Genomic DNA, 16,313 nt, shown 5'->3' with positions numbered 1-16,313 from the left:
TTATTTTAATACAATTTCTCAAACAACCTCCTGCTCCCTCCTGCCTGCTTTTTGGGATCCGCACCCGCCATCACCACCTCGCAAAACGTGACAGAATGAACCGGCCAACCATCGGATCCCGCAGGTACATCGGACCCGTCTCATTTCCACCCTGTGACTGGCAATGCTACGTCCACGTTAGCTCGAGCCTCGTCGAGTTTGAATTGCGTCATTCGACGAGCCGTAACGTCCACGTAAACGTCCGGCCGAGACCACCTTCCAGGTGGCCGTCCAGGGTGACACTGGGTGACTGGCATTGCACGCCCACGTCTGTCATGATCTGGTTGGCGACCAACGGGGGGCGCTGTCGGCCCCGCCTACACCTGCACAGGTGCAGGTCGTCCCGATCAGATTGGCGACCAGCGGGTAGCGACGTCAGCCCTGCCTGCAGCCTCGCAGGTGCTGGTCGTTTAATCATTGACACTTAAAAGGACACCCGGCACGACCATCCGGTGCCGGTTCATTGTTTGTTTGCTGCTTGTTTACGGCATGCATTGTGTATGTGTTTGTTTAACCTTGGCGGACTTTTACTTTTGGTCTTCTTTTGCTACTTTGTATTTTTTCCGTTCAGATGATTTTGATGTTTTACATTTTGTTCCTGCTGACTTTATTTTAATACAATTTCTCAAACAACCTCCTGCTCCCTCCTGCCTGCTTTTTGGGATCCGCACCCGCCATCACCACCTAGCACACCGTGACACATGGCAGGTTCGCTTTCCTCACTGTCAGTTACTTTCTGTGCCGTGCGGCTCCTCGGAAATAATGCCGGCTTTTCCGAAAGCTCGAACCACCGTGCCAGCAGACACGTTAGCCCAAGCATCCACAATCCATTTGCAAATTGTGGCGTAACTCGCCCGGCGCTGCCTACCACTCTTCGTGAAGCTGTGGTCTCCTTCGGTCATCCATCGCTCCCACGCCGCTCGCAGCCTCACTTTGAACGGCCGGTTCACACCGATGTCTAGCGGTTGGAGTTCCTTGGTCAACCCACCTGGAATCACAGCAAGCGTAGCGTTCATCCGCTTCACTTTCTGCTTCACATTGTCTGTGAGATGCGCTTGAAATAGAGTCACAAATCAGAAGTGACGGTGATGTGTGGAAAAAACCTCCCGGTCTCCTTACAATACATACACCTGCCTCAGCCATATCCTCGTCCATCCAACCCTTTTCGTTTGCCTTAATAATGACGCCTGCTGGAAATGTCTCTTTAGGCAAAGTCTGTCTTTTAAAAATCACAATCGGCGGCAGTTTCTCTCCGTTCGGATGGTGACAGTCGAAACGCTCCTTCCGCTCCCTCTTTGCTCGACGATCCATTGCTCGAGTCTTTCCTCCAACTCCGGCCACCTTGCTTTATGTCCGCGAAAACTCAGCTGAGTCTTCTTCACCTCATGGCAGTCTCTAATACGTCCGCACATTCGGCGCACTGCACTACAGGGCGCACTGCACATTTTGAAAAAAATCTGAGACGTTTATATGCGCCTTATGGGCGTGAAAATACGGTATGTCTTTTTTAGCCACATTATAAGTGGCTTGCACGCTGGTTCCGAGAGGACATTAATTTCATCTGTGCTGTATGTCATGCATATGTCACATCCTGATTGATGTCAGGTGTGCGCCCTTCCCCTACCTGTTCCTCCAAGCTCACGCACCTGATCCCAATCCACTGATTGTGCCTTCTGGGTATAAAATTCACCCGGTTAGGCTTGGCATTCGCCGGTGTATTTCCGCATTCCACGCTCTTGTCGCCTCGCAGTACACAGGTTGTTGCCTCGCTTTTCCGTTTCGCCACTTTATGTTTGTTCCCTGCGTGTCTCTTTTGAACATATTCCTGTCTCCATAGAGTATTTTGGATTCAGCGCTCCTTTTTGTCAGACGAGATCTGTTGCCACACCTCGTTCGGCCGTGCCAGAATACACCGGCCACGATGAATCCCGCCGATGGAGACACGTTCATGTCCGCATTGTTTCACCAAACGGACAGCTTGAACCAGCTGGAACAAGAGATCGTGGAGCTCCGCGGTACGTTGTCCATGCTGGCTCAACGCTTTGAAGAGGTTGAGACACGCGCCGCGACTTTGACGGACGCCCCGCGCCCTCAAGTAAGCCGTCGCGGTCTTCCCCTGGCACACCCAGCACGTTACGGAGGTGAGCCTGGGCGCTGCGAGTATTTTCTCATGCAGTGCTCATTGGTGTTTGACCAACAAACATCCGCGTACGCCAGCAACGAGGCCAAGGTTACGTTCATCACCAGTCTGCTCACGGACCAGGCGGCGTCCTGGGTGTTGGCGGTCCGGGAGTCCCAACCCGAACTCTGCGTGACATACCCGGACTTTGTGGCCGAGTTCCGCCAGGTGTTCCACCACCCGGTAACTGAGTGCAAAGCAAAGGGGCTACTCCTGGACTGCACGCAAGGTACGAGTTCAGCAGGCGGGCGAACCCTGGATCCGGCGGCGTACGTGCTCACCTAGCAGCTGCGAGAGGGCTCGTAGTCAGCAAGGGAGCCACGAGCCGATGCAGATGGAGGGCGGGAGCGATCGCGCTAACCCCGGAGGACATCGTACTCAAGGCCCCCCGCCGAAGACTCCCGGCGCCGGCAAGTCCCATCCCAAACAGCAACAGCGGTCCCCGTCTGGGTCATCGAGGATGGCGCCCGTTACGCGGTTGGAATTGGACGGTGAGTTGATTGGCCCGTCCAATTCCCTGGCGGTACGGGCATTAGTGGATTCTGGGGCTGGCGTGCTGAGGTGCTGCACTGTGGACAAGCCTCCAGGTTCGCCTGTGACCCTGGAGTCAACAGGACGATCCACCTTATAGCCCAGCGGTTCTGATGGCCGGACTACAGGAAGGACATCGCGGACTACGTGAAGGCATGCCCAGCCTGCGCCTGTGGGACGGTCTCCCATCAACCCCCGGCGGGAGTTCTGTAGCCACTACCAGTCCCCTCCCGATCTTGGTCCCACATCTCCCACCTGGACTTCGTCATGGATGATCCCCCTTCCCGTGGCAAGACGGTCGTCCTCACTGTGGTGGACCGCTTCTCCAAGTCGGCCCACTTCATCCTGTTAACCAGGTTGCCGTCCGCCATCGAGACGGCACAGCTCCTGGTTAACCACGTCGTCAGTCTCCACGGGATTCCGGCGGACATCATGTCAGACCGGGGACCGCAGTTCGTGTCCAAGGTATGGAAACATTTCTGTCGGTCCATAGGGGCGTCGGCGAGCTTGTCGTCTGGCTACCACCCTCAGTCCAACGGCCAGATGGAGCGCAAGAACCAGGACTTGGAAGCGGCTCTCCGTTGTGTGTGCCTCCACGGTCCAGCATCGTGGGCTCTCCACTTGCCGTGGGTGAAGTACGCACACAACACCCTGGTCTCCTCAGCCACAAGTCGGTCTCCTTTCATGTCTGTCTGTCTGTGGTTATCAGCCGCCGCTGTTCCCCACCCAGGAGGGCCAAGTGGAGGTCCCGTCCATTCAACACCACCTCAGATGGGTCCATCGGTTGTGGAAGGAGACCAGAGCCGCCCTGTCGCGCACTGTGGCCCGGAATCAGCAAATCGCGGATCGTCGTCGTCGCCAGGCACCGGTCTACCAGGTCGGGCAGGAGATGTGGCTGTCCACGAGGGATCTCCGGTTGGCCGGGACGTCGGCCAAATTCGAGCCGCGGTTCGTGGGCCCTTTCCCTATCGAGTCCGTCCTCAGCCTGGTCTCGGTCAGGCTCCGGCTGCCACCCACGATGAAGGTCCACCCGTTCTTCCACGTGTCCCTCCTCAAGCCGGTGGAAACCAGCTCCCTAGCTCCAGTATTTCCGCATTCCACGCTCTTGTCGCCTCGCAGTACGCAGGTTGGTCCCTCTCTGCAGTTGTTGCCTCGCTTTTCCGTTTAACCACTTTTTGTTTGTTCCCTGCGTGTCTCAGTATTTGGGATTCAGCTCTCCTTTTTGTCCGACGAGATCTGTTGCCACACCTCGTTCGGACGTGACTTTGATTCCATTTTTTTAATTTTGCTACCATTTTTGCTAGCGGTTGCCAACAACCTCGCTTGCAAAAAATACGCCCGCCAGGGGATTATCAAGGCAACCGCCGCCTACTTGCAGCTTCACACATCCAGATGCGTACGTTTGGGGTGATTCCATTTTTCTTTTGTTAGCATTATTTGCTAGTGGTGGCTAATGCCCACGCTAGCAAATAATATGCCCACCCCGCGAGGTGATTATCAAGGCAAACCTCGCCGATTTGCTGTTCAGCACCTGCGGGTTCCTTTTTTTTTTGTTGCTAGCATGATTGTCTAGCGGTGGCTAATGCTATCGCTAAAAGCTTTATTTTTGTTTTTAGCTTCACTCTGGCAGCTTCATATACGAATCTCACTCATGTTTTTTTTCCTCCCGTGAAAATCTCTTTTTGTGAAATGTGACCCCAACCGCTTCTCCTTGCAGCACACCCGCATTGCGTCGGTGTGATCGTTGTAAGGTGAAAGTTTTTCATCACAGATGGGGGTGCACTTACGTCACCCAGGCGCAGGCAGGTCCCCAAGGTGTGGATGACATCCTCGGCCAGGTTGGAATGCTCCGCGTCCCACACCAGGCCGATGGTGATGATCTCCGGACTGTTGAGGAGGACGCGGGCCATCCGCAATTGCTGCCCGCACTGACTCTTCGAGGGGATTAGGGGAGGACGCAAGAAAATAAAAGTGGGCGGGGGCTTGTAGCAGGTTTTGCAAGATGTCATTTTAGCTTACGGGACAATCACGCAGGTCTCCCATGCTGGCCTTCCGCAGCAGCTCCCCAAACATTGCCGGGGTGGCGTTGTGTCGGGACTCCAGCATCTTCACCGCCTGGTTGCTGAGGAACACCAGAACCCCAAACCTCAGTCAACAATATCTTTTATGAAAAAGGAAAAGTGTCTCGTGAAAAATTACCAAAGGGAGGTAGTGGAGATGTAATGGACCATCTGAATGAAGGGCAGCGGGTCCGAAGATGTGCCACAGCTGCTGCACACGGACTTGGACGCACACAAGCACAAATTCCGTTAGTTTCGTCACTTCGTGACTTGACATGGAGGTTCATATTGTGATTATGGGGATTAGTTTTGCTTTATTTTAATCGTTACGGTTTCCTCTCGGGGGATCGTTATGAATTTGAGGACAACAATTTACAATTAATAATTAATAACATTCAAATGTGAAGTATAAAATATTGAATGTTATTGTGGTTAACATACAAATACAAATTGAAATTTTGGTTAGGACTTTAGCAAGCATCATGGAATTTCACTCGTTGGATTTGCTTTCACAGGCCAAATAAAACAATGTGGCGGGCCAGATTTTGCCCCCGTGCCTTAACTTTGACACCTGTGATGTAGGGGATTAGCCAGACAGCGGAATAGGAAGAGAGCTAGCTAGCTCGATGGATAAGCATGGAATTTCACAATTTTGATTTGCTTTCACGGGCTGAATAAAATGATGTGCTGGGCCAGATTTGGCCCCCGGTCCTTGACTTTGAAACCTGTGCTATACATGGATGCAACAGAGGATCTGGTCATTTTTCAAAATAAAATGTCCGACATACATCAAACGGAGGTCATATAAGTAATTTATTCTTCTGTGTGGCTTGGTACAAAATGACGCATGGGACTGAATAAAATGATTTGGCCCCCGGGCCTTGATTTTGACACCTGTGATCTATCCTAGAGTGTATATTTTATACTTTTGCACTATGCACAGTTCCTTTTTCTGAAACATTTTTGTAGTTGAACAGCTCAGTCTTCCAAATCATTTTTGTGCATTTGTTTTTCTTTTTTTGCCCCCCATACCCCCTTTTCAATTTTTCTGCTGTTGATTGCAAATTTCCCCATTGCGACACTCTTAACGACTTTTTTTATCTAATCTAATATAATTGTACTGTACGTTATATTTTATCTTGTTTTATTTTAGCTTATCTTATCTTATTTTAGCTTATTTTATTTTATTCTAGTTTATCTTATCTTATTTTAGCTGATTTTAGCTTATTTTGGCTAGTTAGCTTATCTTAGCTTATTTTATCTTATATTATTGTATTTTATCTTAGCTTATTTGATCTTTTCTTACCTTATTTTACCTTACCTTATCTTATTTTATTTTATTTGTATCTGATATTTTTTTTAAAGAATTCCAAACTGCAAAACAGTAAAGTCTCGTTATATCGATATTCTAGGGAGTCCGAAAACATACACTAACGATGAATCCCGCCGATGGAGACACGTTCATGTCCGCATTGTTTCACCAAACGGACAGCTTGAACCAGCTGGAACAAGAGATCGTGGAGCTCCGCGGTACGTTGTCCATGCTGGCTCAACGCTTTGAAGAGGTTGAGACACGCGCCGCGACTTTGACGGACGCCCCGCGCCCTCAAGTAAGCCGTCGCGGTCTTCCCCTGGCACACCCAGCACGTTACGGAGGTGAGCCTGGGCGCTGCGAGTATTTTCTCATGCAGTGCTCATTGGTGTTTGACCAACAAACATCCGCGTACGCCAGCAACGAGGCCAAGGTTACGTTCATCACCAGTCTGCTCACGGACCAGGCGGCGTCCTGGGTGTTGGCGGTCCGGGAGTCCCAACCCGAACTCTGCGTGACATACCCGGACTTTGTGGCCGAGTTCCGCCAGGTGTTCCACCACCCGGTAACTGAGTGCAAAGCAAAGGGGCTACTCCTGGACTGCACGCAAGGTACGAGTTCAGCAGGCGGGCGAACCCTGGATCCGGCGGCGTACGTGCTCACCTAGCAGCTGCGAGAGGGCTCGTAGTCAGCAAGGGAGCCACGAGCCGATGCAGATGGAGGGCGGGAGCGATCGCGCTAACCCCGGAGGACATCGTACTCAAGGCCCCCCGCCGAAGACTCCCGGCGCCGGCAAGTCCCATCCCAAACAGCAACAGCGGTCCCCGTCTGGGTCATCGAGGATGGCGCCCGTTACGCGGTTGGAATTGGACGGTGAGTTGATTGGCCCGTCCAATTCCCTGGCGGTACGGGCATTAGTGGATTCTGGGGCTGGCGTGCTGAGGTGCTGCACTGTGGACAAGCCTCCAGGTTCGCCTGTGACCCTGGAGTCAACAGGACGATCCACCTTATAGCCCAGCGGTTCTGATGGCCGGACTACAGGAAGGACATCGCGGACTACGTGAAGGCATGCCCAGCCTGCGCCTGTGGGACGGTCTCCCATCAACCCCCGGCGGGAGTTCTGTAGCCACTACCAGTCCCCTCCCGATCTTGGTCCCACATCTCCCACCTGGACTTCGTCATGGATGATCCCCCTTCCCGTGGCAAGACGGTCGTCCTCACTGTGGTGGACCGCTTCTCCAAGTCGGCCCACTTCATCCTGTTAACCAGGTTGCCGTCCGCCATCGAGACGGCACAGCTCCTGGTTAACCACGTCGTCAGTCTCCACGGGATTCCGGCGGACATCATGTCAGACCGGGGACCGCAGTTCGTGTCCAAGGTATGGAAACATTTCTGTCGGTCCATAGGGGCGTCGGCGAGCTTGTCGTCTGGCTACCACCCTCAGTCCAACGGCCAGATGGAGCGCAAGAACCAGGACTTGGAAGCGGCTCTCCGTTGTGTGTGCCTCCACGGTCCAGCATCGTGGGCTCTCCACTTGCCGTGGGTGAAGTACGCACACAACACCCTGGTCTCCTCAGCCACAAGTCGGTCTCCTTTCATGTCTGTCTGTCTGTGGTTATCAGCCGCCGCTGTTCCCCACCCAGGAGGGCCAAGTGGAGGTCCCGTCCATTCAACACCACCTCAGATGGGTCCATCGGTTGTGGAAGGAGACCAGAGCCGCCCTGTCGCGCACTGTGGCCCGGAATCAGCAAATCGCGGATCGTCGTCGTCGCCAGGCACCGGTCTACCAGGTCGGGCAGGAGATGTGGCTGTCCACGAGGGATCTCCGGTTGGCCGGGACGTCGGCCAAATTCGAGCCGCGGTTCGTGGGCCCTTTCCCTATCGAGTCCGTCCTCAGCCTGGTCTCGGTCAGGCTCCGGCTGCCACCCACGATGAAGGTCCACCCGTTCTTCCACGTGTCCCTCCTCAAGCCGGTGGAAACCAGCTCCCTAGCTCCAGTATTTCCGCATTCCACGCTCTTGTCGCCTCGCAGTACGCAGGTTGGTCCCTCTCTGCAGTTGTTGCCTCGCTTTTCCGTTTAACCACTTTTTGTTTGTTCCCTGCGTGTCTCAGTATTTGGGATTCAGCTCTCCTTTTTGTCCGACGAGATCTGTTGCCACACCTCGTTCGGACGTGACTTTGATTCCATTTTTTTAATTTTGCTACCATTTTTGCTAGCGGTTGCCAACAACCTCGCTTGCAAAAAATACGCCCGCCAGGGGATTATCAAGGCAACCGCCGCCTACTTGCAGCTTCACACATCCAGATGCGTACGTTTGGGGTGATTCCATTTTTCTTTTGTTAGCATTATTTGCTAGTGGTGGCTAATGCCCACGCTAGCAAATAATATGCCCACCCCGCGAGGTGATTATCAAGGCAAACCTCGCCGATTTGCTGTTCAGCACCTGCGGGTTCCTTTTTTTTTTGTTGCTAGCATGATTGTCTAGCGGTGGCTAATGCTATCGCTAAAAGCTTTATTTTTGTTTTTAGCTTCACTCTGGCAGCTTCATATACGAATCTCACTCATGTTTTTTTTCCTCCCGTGAAAATCTCTTTTTGTGAAATGTGACCCCAACCGCTTCTCCTTGCAGCACACCCGCATTGCGTCGGTGTGATCGTTGTAAGGTGAAAGTTTTTCATCACAGATGGGGGTGCACTTACGTCACCCAGGCGCAGGCAGGTCCCCAAGGTGTGGATGACATCCTCGGCCAGGTTGGAATGCTCCGCGTCCCACACCAGGCCGATGGTGATGATCTCCGGACTGTTGAGGAGGACGCGGGCCATCCGCAATTGCTGCCCGCACTGACTCTTCGAGGGGATTAGGGGAGGACGCAAGAAAATAAAAGTGGGCGGGGGCTTGTAGCAGGTTTTGCAAGATGTCATTTTAGCTTACGGGACAATCACGCAGGTCTCCCATGCTGGCCTTCCGCAGCAGCTCCCCAAACATTGCCGGGGTGGCGTTGTGTCGGGACTCCAGCATCTTCACCGCCTGGTTGCTGAGGAACACCAGAACCCCAAACCTCAGTCAACAATATCTTTTATGAAAAAGGAAAAGTGTCTCGTGAAAAATTACCAAAGGGAGGTAGTGGAGATGTAATGGACCATCTGAATGAAGGGCAGCGGGTCCGAAGATGTGCCACAGCTGCTGCACACGGACTTGGACGCACACAAGCACAAATTCCGTTAGTTTCGTCACTTCGTGACTTGACATGGAGGTTCATATTGTGATTATGGGGATTAGTTTTGCTTTATTTTAATCGTTACGGTTTCCTCTCGGGGGATCGTTATGAATTTGAGGACAACAATTTACAATTAATAATTAATAACATTCAAATGTGAAGTATAAAATATTGAATGTTATTGTGGTTAACATACAAATACAAATTGAAATTTTGGTTAGGACTTTAGCAAGCATCATGGAATTTCACTCGTTGGATTTGCTTTCACAGGCCAAATAAAACAATGTGGCGGGCCAGATTTTGCCCCCGTGCCTTAACTTTGACACCTGTGATGTAGGGGATTAGCCAGACAGCGGAATAGGAAGAGAGCTAGCTAGCTCGATGGATAAGCATGGAATTTCACAATTTTGATTTGCTTTCACGGGCTGAATAAAATGATGTGCTGGGCCAGATTTGGCCCCCGGTCCTTGACTTTGAAACCTGTGCTATACATGGATGCAACAGAGGATCTGGTCATTTTTCAAAATAAAATGTCCGACATACATCAAACGGAGGTCATATAAGTAATTTATTCTTCTGTGTGGCTTGGTACAAAATGACGCATGGGACTGAATAAAATGATTTGGCCCCCGGGCCTTGATTTTGACACCTGTGATCTATCCTAGAGTGTATATTTTATACTTTTGCACTATGCACAGTTCCTTTTTCTGAAACATTTTTGTAGTTGAACAGCTCAGTCTTCCAAATCATTTTTGTGCATTTGTTTTTCTTTTTTTGCCCCCCATACCCCCTTTTCAATTTTTCTGCTGTTGATTGCAAATTTCCCCATTGCGACACTCTTAACGACTTTTTTTATCTAATCTAATATAATTGTACTGTACGTTATATTTTATCTTGTTTTATTTTAGCTTATCTTATCTTATTTTAGCTTATTTTATTTTATTCTAGTTTATCTTATCTTATTTTAGCTGATTTTAGCTTATTTTGGCTAGTTAGCTTATCTTAGCTTATTTTATCTTATATTATTGTATTTTATCTTAGCTTATTTGATCTTTTCTTACCTTATTTTACCTTACCTTATCTTATTTTATTTTATTTGTATCTGATATTTTTTTTAAAGAATTCCAAACTGCAAAACAGTAAAGTCTCGTTATATCGATATTCTAGGGAGTCCGAAAAATATCGATATAACCGGGAGTATCGATATATCCGACCCTGCGCGCATGGAATTTTCTCCGTGCGTGCATAGAAATAGTATCGTAATAAGCGGGACTATCGATATAACCGATATCGATATAACGAGACTTTACTGTATTTCCAACGGACCTGTGCCGCCATCTTCTGCATTTTCTGTGACACTACATGTTGGGGTAATTTGCTATACGAACATCTTTAAACTTCGCTTTCTAATCTTTGTTTACGTTTTGGACTTCCTGATACATCATATCCTGACTTCCCTTACATGATGTCGCATCTACATTACATCACATCCTATTGCATCGCACACTGCCCGCCACATAAATGCCCTCCCAGTCCGTTTATCTCTCTCTCTCTCCCTTCCTGCGTCCCCCTCGGACGACCTCCCACAATGTCTTCGCTGTCTTCAAGATTAAACTAACTTTCTGTCCAAGACCTGGCTTGCTGCTGATTTAACCATCCTCTGCCGTCAAGACCCGTAGAAGCAATGAGCCTGGGACGAACGATCAAGATAAACCCATTATAATTGGTGCCGAGAAGATTCCGGGTCCTCGCTGATGGCATCGAGAGAGGTGGAAGGAGTGGGCCCCGCGTTTCTCCCAGTAGACGAAGCCCTCTTTTTCCTTCGAGTGTGTTCGAGTGGGCCGCCCCTCCCTTCTTGGTGTCCGTCACTCAGGATTGCTTCACGGGTGAGTGGTACCGCTGGCAGACAGCTGTGTTGAGTGAATGGATTGATAAGAATTTTTCAGCAAAAAAATTCTAACTAAGCTCTGTGGGCATAGACTTACTACGCCCAACTCTAATGCCTATTCGGGTTATGAGTCGGTTTGCGATCGCCGAGCAAACTGTGGATTAGTCGGTTATTAGAAACGGGTCACGCACGAGGGCTGGTGAAAAATGGATTTATTAATTTTGAACCGGACGATTTTAAGTGTTATTTTTTTGTTTAATTGCAATTTTTTAATTAATCCCATTGTTTTGATTCTCCAGCAAGGCAAGACGTCTTGCCGTGACACCACAAACAAGGGGGCGGGACTTTCTGAAACTGGCCACTTCCAGTTTCAAATTGAAGTATTTTAGACATTTTAAGTCATTTTTATTGGTGTTTTGCATTTGAACAAAAATATCATACTGCATGTTTTGGGTATTTTAGATGCTATAAAACGTTTTTCTGATGTCAGTTAGGAAACAAAAAAGTGACGTTGGTTGTCCTTTAAGGATCTGAAAAACCCGCCAATTGAAGTCCTCACTATAATCACAATGATAGTGTTGGTTTTATTTGGAAGGAGGAGTGGGGCGGGGGGATTTGCACACCTGTTCGAAGAGCATCATGGCAAACTTCTGGTGCGGGATGCAATGCCTGGCCGTGCAAATGTCTTCTTTGGACTCGTCGGCGATGTGGAAGTGAATCCTCATCAGGATGTTCTCCTGCGGCAAACAAGTGAGGCGATAGCGTCACGGCAGGACGGACGGAAAGTCGATGGCGGCGTCTTACAAAGCACTCTGCGGCGTCATCCATGATGCCCAGCTGAAACCTTTGTTCGCCCTGGAAGGTTTTGGCAAGGGCGCAGCGGAGGGGATCCGACAGCAGCACCGTTTCGCTGCTGTACTGGAACTGAGCAAAGATATTCTGAAAAGGTGGGGAAGAAATGCCGCCGCGTTAGAAAATAAGGTTGCTTGTCCACCGCCGCCGCAATTCACCTTCACCTTCAGAGCGCAGAAGATGCACGAGTCCTCCATGCACTTGTGAGCCGTCAGCTGTCTGAAGCTGCGGCGGAAGATGTCCAAGTGCCAAAGGACCTGCGGAGGGGAAGGTGGCAGAATATCAGGATTCACATTCCGTTAGCGTCTTTGCTAAATTGCAAACCGTGCCGAATCGATTCTGTGCCTTGACCACTTTGACTCCTTTGCTGCAAGACGCTGTGCAAAAATGTGTCCACTCCAAGGCCAGGGTCTTTGTCATTTTCACTCAAATTGCAGGACCCACAGAATACAGTGATACCTCAGTTTACGAACTTAATTGGTTCCCAGAAAGTGTGTACTGCTGGGTGACAGGGTAACGAAAGAAAGAATACACCGGCGAGGACCGAGTGGGAACCGGTGGCTTTTATAGCCAGAAGGCACAATCAAAGGGATTGGAATCAGGTGAGTGAGCCCGGAGAGCAGGGAGGGGAGGGGCGCACACCTGACGCCAATTAGGATGTGACAGAAAACTGTTTCTTCCAAACATTAATTTCCCATAGGAAACCATTAAAAGTGAGCATAATCCGTTCCCAGGTCCCCATAAAACATAATTTTCTACTAAATAAGCCTGAAAACTATACAAAATACAGTAAAGTCTCGTTATATCGATATTCAAGGGAGTCCGAAAAAATATCGATATAACCGGGACTATCAATATATCCGATCCTACGCCGAACTGCATTAAACAAAAGCCGCCAAAAGAGGGCAGCGAAGCGCCATATAAGAAACGGAGCTGGCCATTAGCTCCCTTTTTTTGGGTCAGAGATGTTCCCCCAATGTTGCCTCAAAATGGCACATATAATTCTTTAATGAATGTAAACATGTATGCTTTAATCTTCAGAACTACAGTGTATTTGAAACATATTATTCATAACTGGATGTGTAACAAGAAAGCATATTATCCGAATCTGAAGACATTGTTTGGATTCACAAGCAATGCAAGACGTCTTGGCGTGAAGTCATTTTTATTTGCATTTGAATAAAAAGTGACATCGGCTGTCCTTTAATACACAGTATGGAATGTTAATAATTTTCAAAATCATCGCGCTTCAGCAGACAAAACAAGAAACATTGTTGCAAAAAACGATTGCATTCATATACAGTACAGTGGGCATGTACATAACACAACAGGGAAACTGCAACGCTTACATCTTACTGTATTATGTATACAATTTAAAAAAGTCATCAATCTTCTTCTGCTTCCCATTTTTACCTTTTAACACAAACACTTCAATCTCGTCTGCTACACACGAGCTAGCGTCTGAAAATGAAAATGGCTCTGCTACACGGGTGCTGGGCACGTAACCAAGTCACCTGACCAAGTCGACCAATGGCGCGACTGATGGCGTGACACGTAACCAAGACACGTGACCAAGTTGACCAATGGCGCGACCGATGGAGTGTCACGTGACAAAGTCACACGGCCAAGTCGACCAATAGCGCGACCGATGGCGGCTCATGTGACCAAGTCGACCAATGGCGCGACCGATGGCGGCTCACATAACAAGACACGTGACCAAGTTGACCAATGGCGCGACGGATATATCGATATAAACAACAAAAATGGCCGGCGGGGGATGAAAAGGAGCACCGTAATAACCGGATTATCATAATAACCGGGTATCGTACTAAACGGTACTAATTATACATAAAAAGACTAGAAATGTGCAAGGGAAATGAAAATAGTATCGTAATAAGCGGTACTATCGATATAACCGATATCGATATAACGAGACTTTACTGTATACCTTATTTGATGTATAATAAATGTGTGTATCATATTTAAAGAAATAAACTGTACTGTATAATCAAGTTGTTTTATTGACCTTTGTGATGGTCGTTGATGTAGTTGCCTCTTGATGATATCCGAGTGAAATTGCCATGCTTTCTCGGCGATAATACCTTCACTCACACTCAATGAGAAGGTTTCTTCAGCCGTCATCTGTACAGATTTGAAGGACACCGGACAGCTAGCTGTGTCCGGCGCCGCCATGTCTGGACATTAGGGATATATAAATAGGGCCGATACGACCAGTCAGACTTTAGTTCGCTGACGAAGCCTCTTGGATAGGAGGCAAAATGTCCGAAACCTTCAAATTTGTACAGATGACGGCTGAAGAAACCTTCTCATTGATGCACCACTACTGTACGACTGAGAGCTTACACAGACGCTTCACTCACACTGTCCCCTGCTCGCTGTTTTTCCAAATCAACAGACATTTTTCAACCTCTTCTACTGCCTGAGGCTGTTGCTTAGACGACACAGAAACACCCTTAACCACATGTAGCAATGGTCGACTTATCGTACTGGTACTGGGACGCTAAGTGACATAAACGCACACTTCGTTGGTGTTTTTGGATTATCTCCTTCTTCTGCTCGACCATCATTTTCTTTAATGTCTTCTTAGGCTTAATACTAGCCTCTGGGGGGTCTTTTTCACTCCCAAAAAAAGCAAAAGTACTCCACTCGATAACAAAAGTGTTCATAAGCCGAGGTATCACTGTATTGAGTTGTAGGATGACATCAACATTCAATGCAGTGTTAGAAACCCTAGACCAGATATGGGCAAACTATGGCCCACGGGCCACATACGGCCCGTTAGGCTGAAAAGTTGCCTGCCCGATTTTTCACAACTTAACACAATGAGACAACTAATCACATTAAAAAACATTGTCACAAAGTATAACGTTTTTTTTTTTTAAATGAAGAATGTACCTACTACAAATGCTACCTTCCTTAATTTACGGTAAATGTGCATGGCTGTAGATTTTGCTGCAGTAGTCGATTGCCATTGTGGTGCACAATGCGACGTTTGCATTGCTTCCTACGAGCCACTAAGCACCTTTCATAAGTCTCACATACACTTTACAGTCACGGTTTAATGTAAATGTATGTTTTGTAGCGCCACATATGTTGTTAGCTTCTTTTGAATTTTTCTACTGGGCTGAGGTTCTGTGCATCTATTTTGGAAAATGACATACAATTGCACGACTTTATAACGCTTGATAAAGTCCGGAAGAAAGAAGCAGGCTTCTGATTGGCTGCCGTGCCGAGTATGCAAATTTCAACTGCAGGTAGCCTACGTCTGTGTGCTCTGCGACGGTACACTTGTATTGTTTGCGCGTGAAGGCGAGCGCGTCAGTGGAGAGTTTTCAGAGTTGTCTGCCCAGGTGTCCGCTAACTTTTTGTCATAAGTTTCAGACACTGGCTAAAGCGTTCGTAAACTGAGGTATCACTGTATAAGGAAGCGGAGGGGAGTCCAGTGGTGTGAAACCCCCGAATTTTTTTGGTTGAAAACCAAGTTGATCAACAACCGAGACGTTGGAGAAACCCAGATTTAACTGTTTACACGGGTGTGTGCGGATGCGAGTGTGCGTGCTTACCTGCAAGGCGCTATTGAGGAAGCAGCTGTTCTGTCCCGGCTCGTTGCTCAGTCCTTTACTCGGCGCAATGGAGGTCACGGTGTGAGGCGTCAACAAGGCCGCCAGCCTGACGCCAGCTGCTCCGCCTGCGCCTACGCCGCCATCAATGCCGCCCACCGCAAAGTAGCTCCTTTTCCAGGACATGACGGTGGAGCGCCCGCGTTTCAACGCTGCATCGTCCAGGCGGCCATTTTGATTCTCACCTACTCGCCGCTGATTTCAATTTGTGGGCACTCACGAATCCCCGTCTACTTCATGGTGCGGGCGGGAATAATAATCTGGGAAATCTAAATGGTCTCCATCTTTTCACGATGGCGATGACTCAAAAGCCATTCTGTCATTATCCCACCCTGGTAGATTTCTCACCGTCCGAGTGTTGAACTTTGACCTTTTGAGTGCCCCATGGACCAGCACGTTAAGAGGTCAGTGAAGATACCTGCGGGAGACACCAGAAACATGCCAACGGTGAACATACCAGGTGTGTGATACCGTATTTTCTGGAAGATAAAGCGCACCTTCAACTAATGACATTTTAACATCTTTTTCATACATAAGGTGCACTGCAGTATAAGGACACTTTCAAAGAATGACATTTAAAAACCTTTTCCAGA

The 16,313-nt window shown here is 48.9% G+C and overlaps 2 protein-coding genes across 5 annotated transcripts in view; both read right to left on the bottom strand.

Moving 5' to 3' along the window:
* The window catches only part of LOC148888949 (ubiquitin carboxyl-terminal hydrolase 54-like), a 28,539-nt gene extending 22,367 nt beyond the window's left edge, over positions 1-6,172 (bottom strand). For all 4 annotated transcript variants that reach the window (XR_016116911.1, XR_016116912.1, XR_016116913.1 and 1 more), the window contains exons 1-3: positions 4,949-6,172; positions 4,769-4,871; positions 4,537-4,683 (exon numbers count right to left, since the gene is read on the bottom strand). Coding sequence is in view for 1 of the 4 variants with exons in the window: in XM_089012184.1 (XP_088868310.1) it covers positions 4,537-4,683; positions 4,769-4,871; positions 4,949-4,980 (282 nt within the window). In the remaining 3 variants the exon portion in view is untranslated. The remainder of the gene's footprint in view (positions 1-4,536; positions 4,684-4,768; positions 4,872-4,948) is intronic.
* A 2,375-nt stretch (positions 6,173-8,547) lies between these two features.
* Positions 8,548-16,313, bottom strand: part of LOC148888948 (ubiquitin carboxyl-terminal hydrolase 54-like) — a 35,023-nt gene continuing 27,257 nt past the window's right edge. The window contains exons 2-8 of the mRNA XM_089012183.1: positions 15,664-16,138; positions 12,244-12,336; positions 12,032-12,166; positions 11,851-11,964; positions 9,234-9,316; positions 9,054-9,156; positions 8,548-8,968 (exon numbers count right to left, since the gene is read on the bottom strand). Of these exons, the coding sequence (XP_088868309.1) occupies positions 8,684-8,968; positions 9,054-9,156; positions 9,234-9,316; positions 11,851-11,964; positions 12,032-12,166; positions 12,244-12,336; positions 15,664-15,846 (996 nt within the window). The 5' untranslated portion in view covers positions 15,847-16,138 and the 3' untranslated portion in view covers positions 8,548-8,683. The remainder of the gene's footprint in view (positions 8,969-9,053; positions 9,157-9,233; positions 9,317-11,850; positions 11,965-12,031; positions 12,167-12,243; positions 12,337-15,663; positions 16,139-16,313) is intronic.

Source organism: Hippocampus bargibanti, linkage group LG13 (assembly GCF_051943395.1).
Source record: "Hippocampus bargibanti isolate YZ-2025 linkage group LG13, ASM5194339v1, whole genome shotgun sequence".
Taxonomy (NCBI): Eukaryota; Metazoa; Chordata; class Actinopteri; order Syngnathiformes; family Syngnathidae; genus Hippocampus; species Hippocampus bargibanti.
The sequence above is the reverse complement of the archived record's forward strand: the minus strand, read 5'-3'. Positions and strand labels throughout refer to the sequence as shown.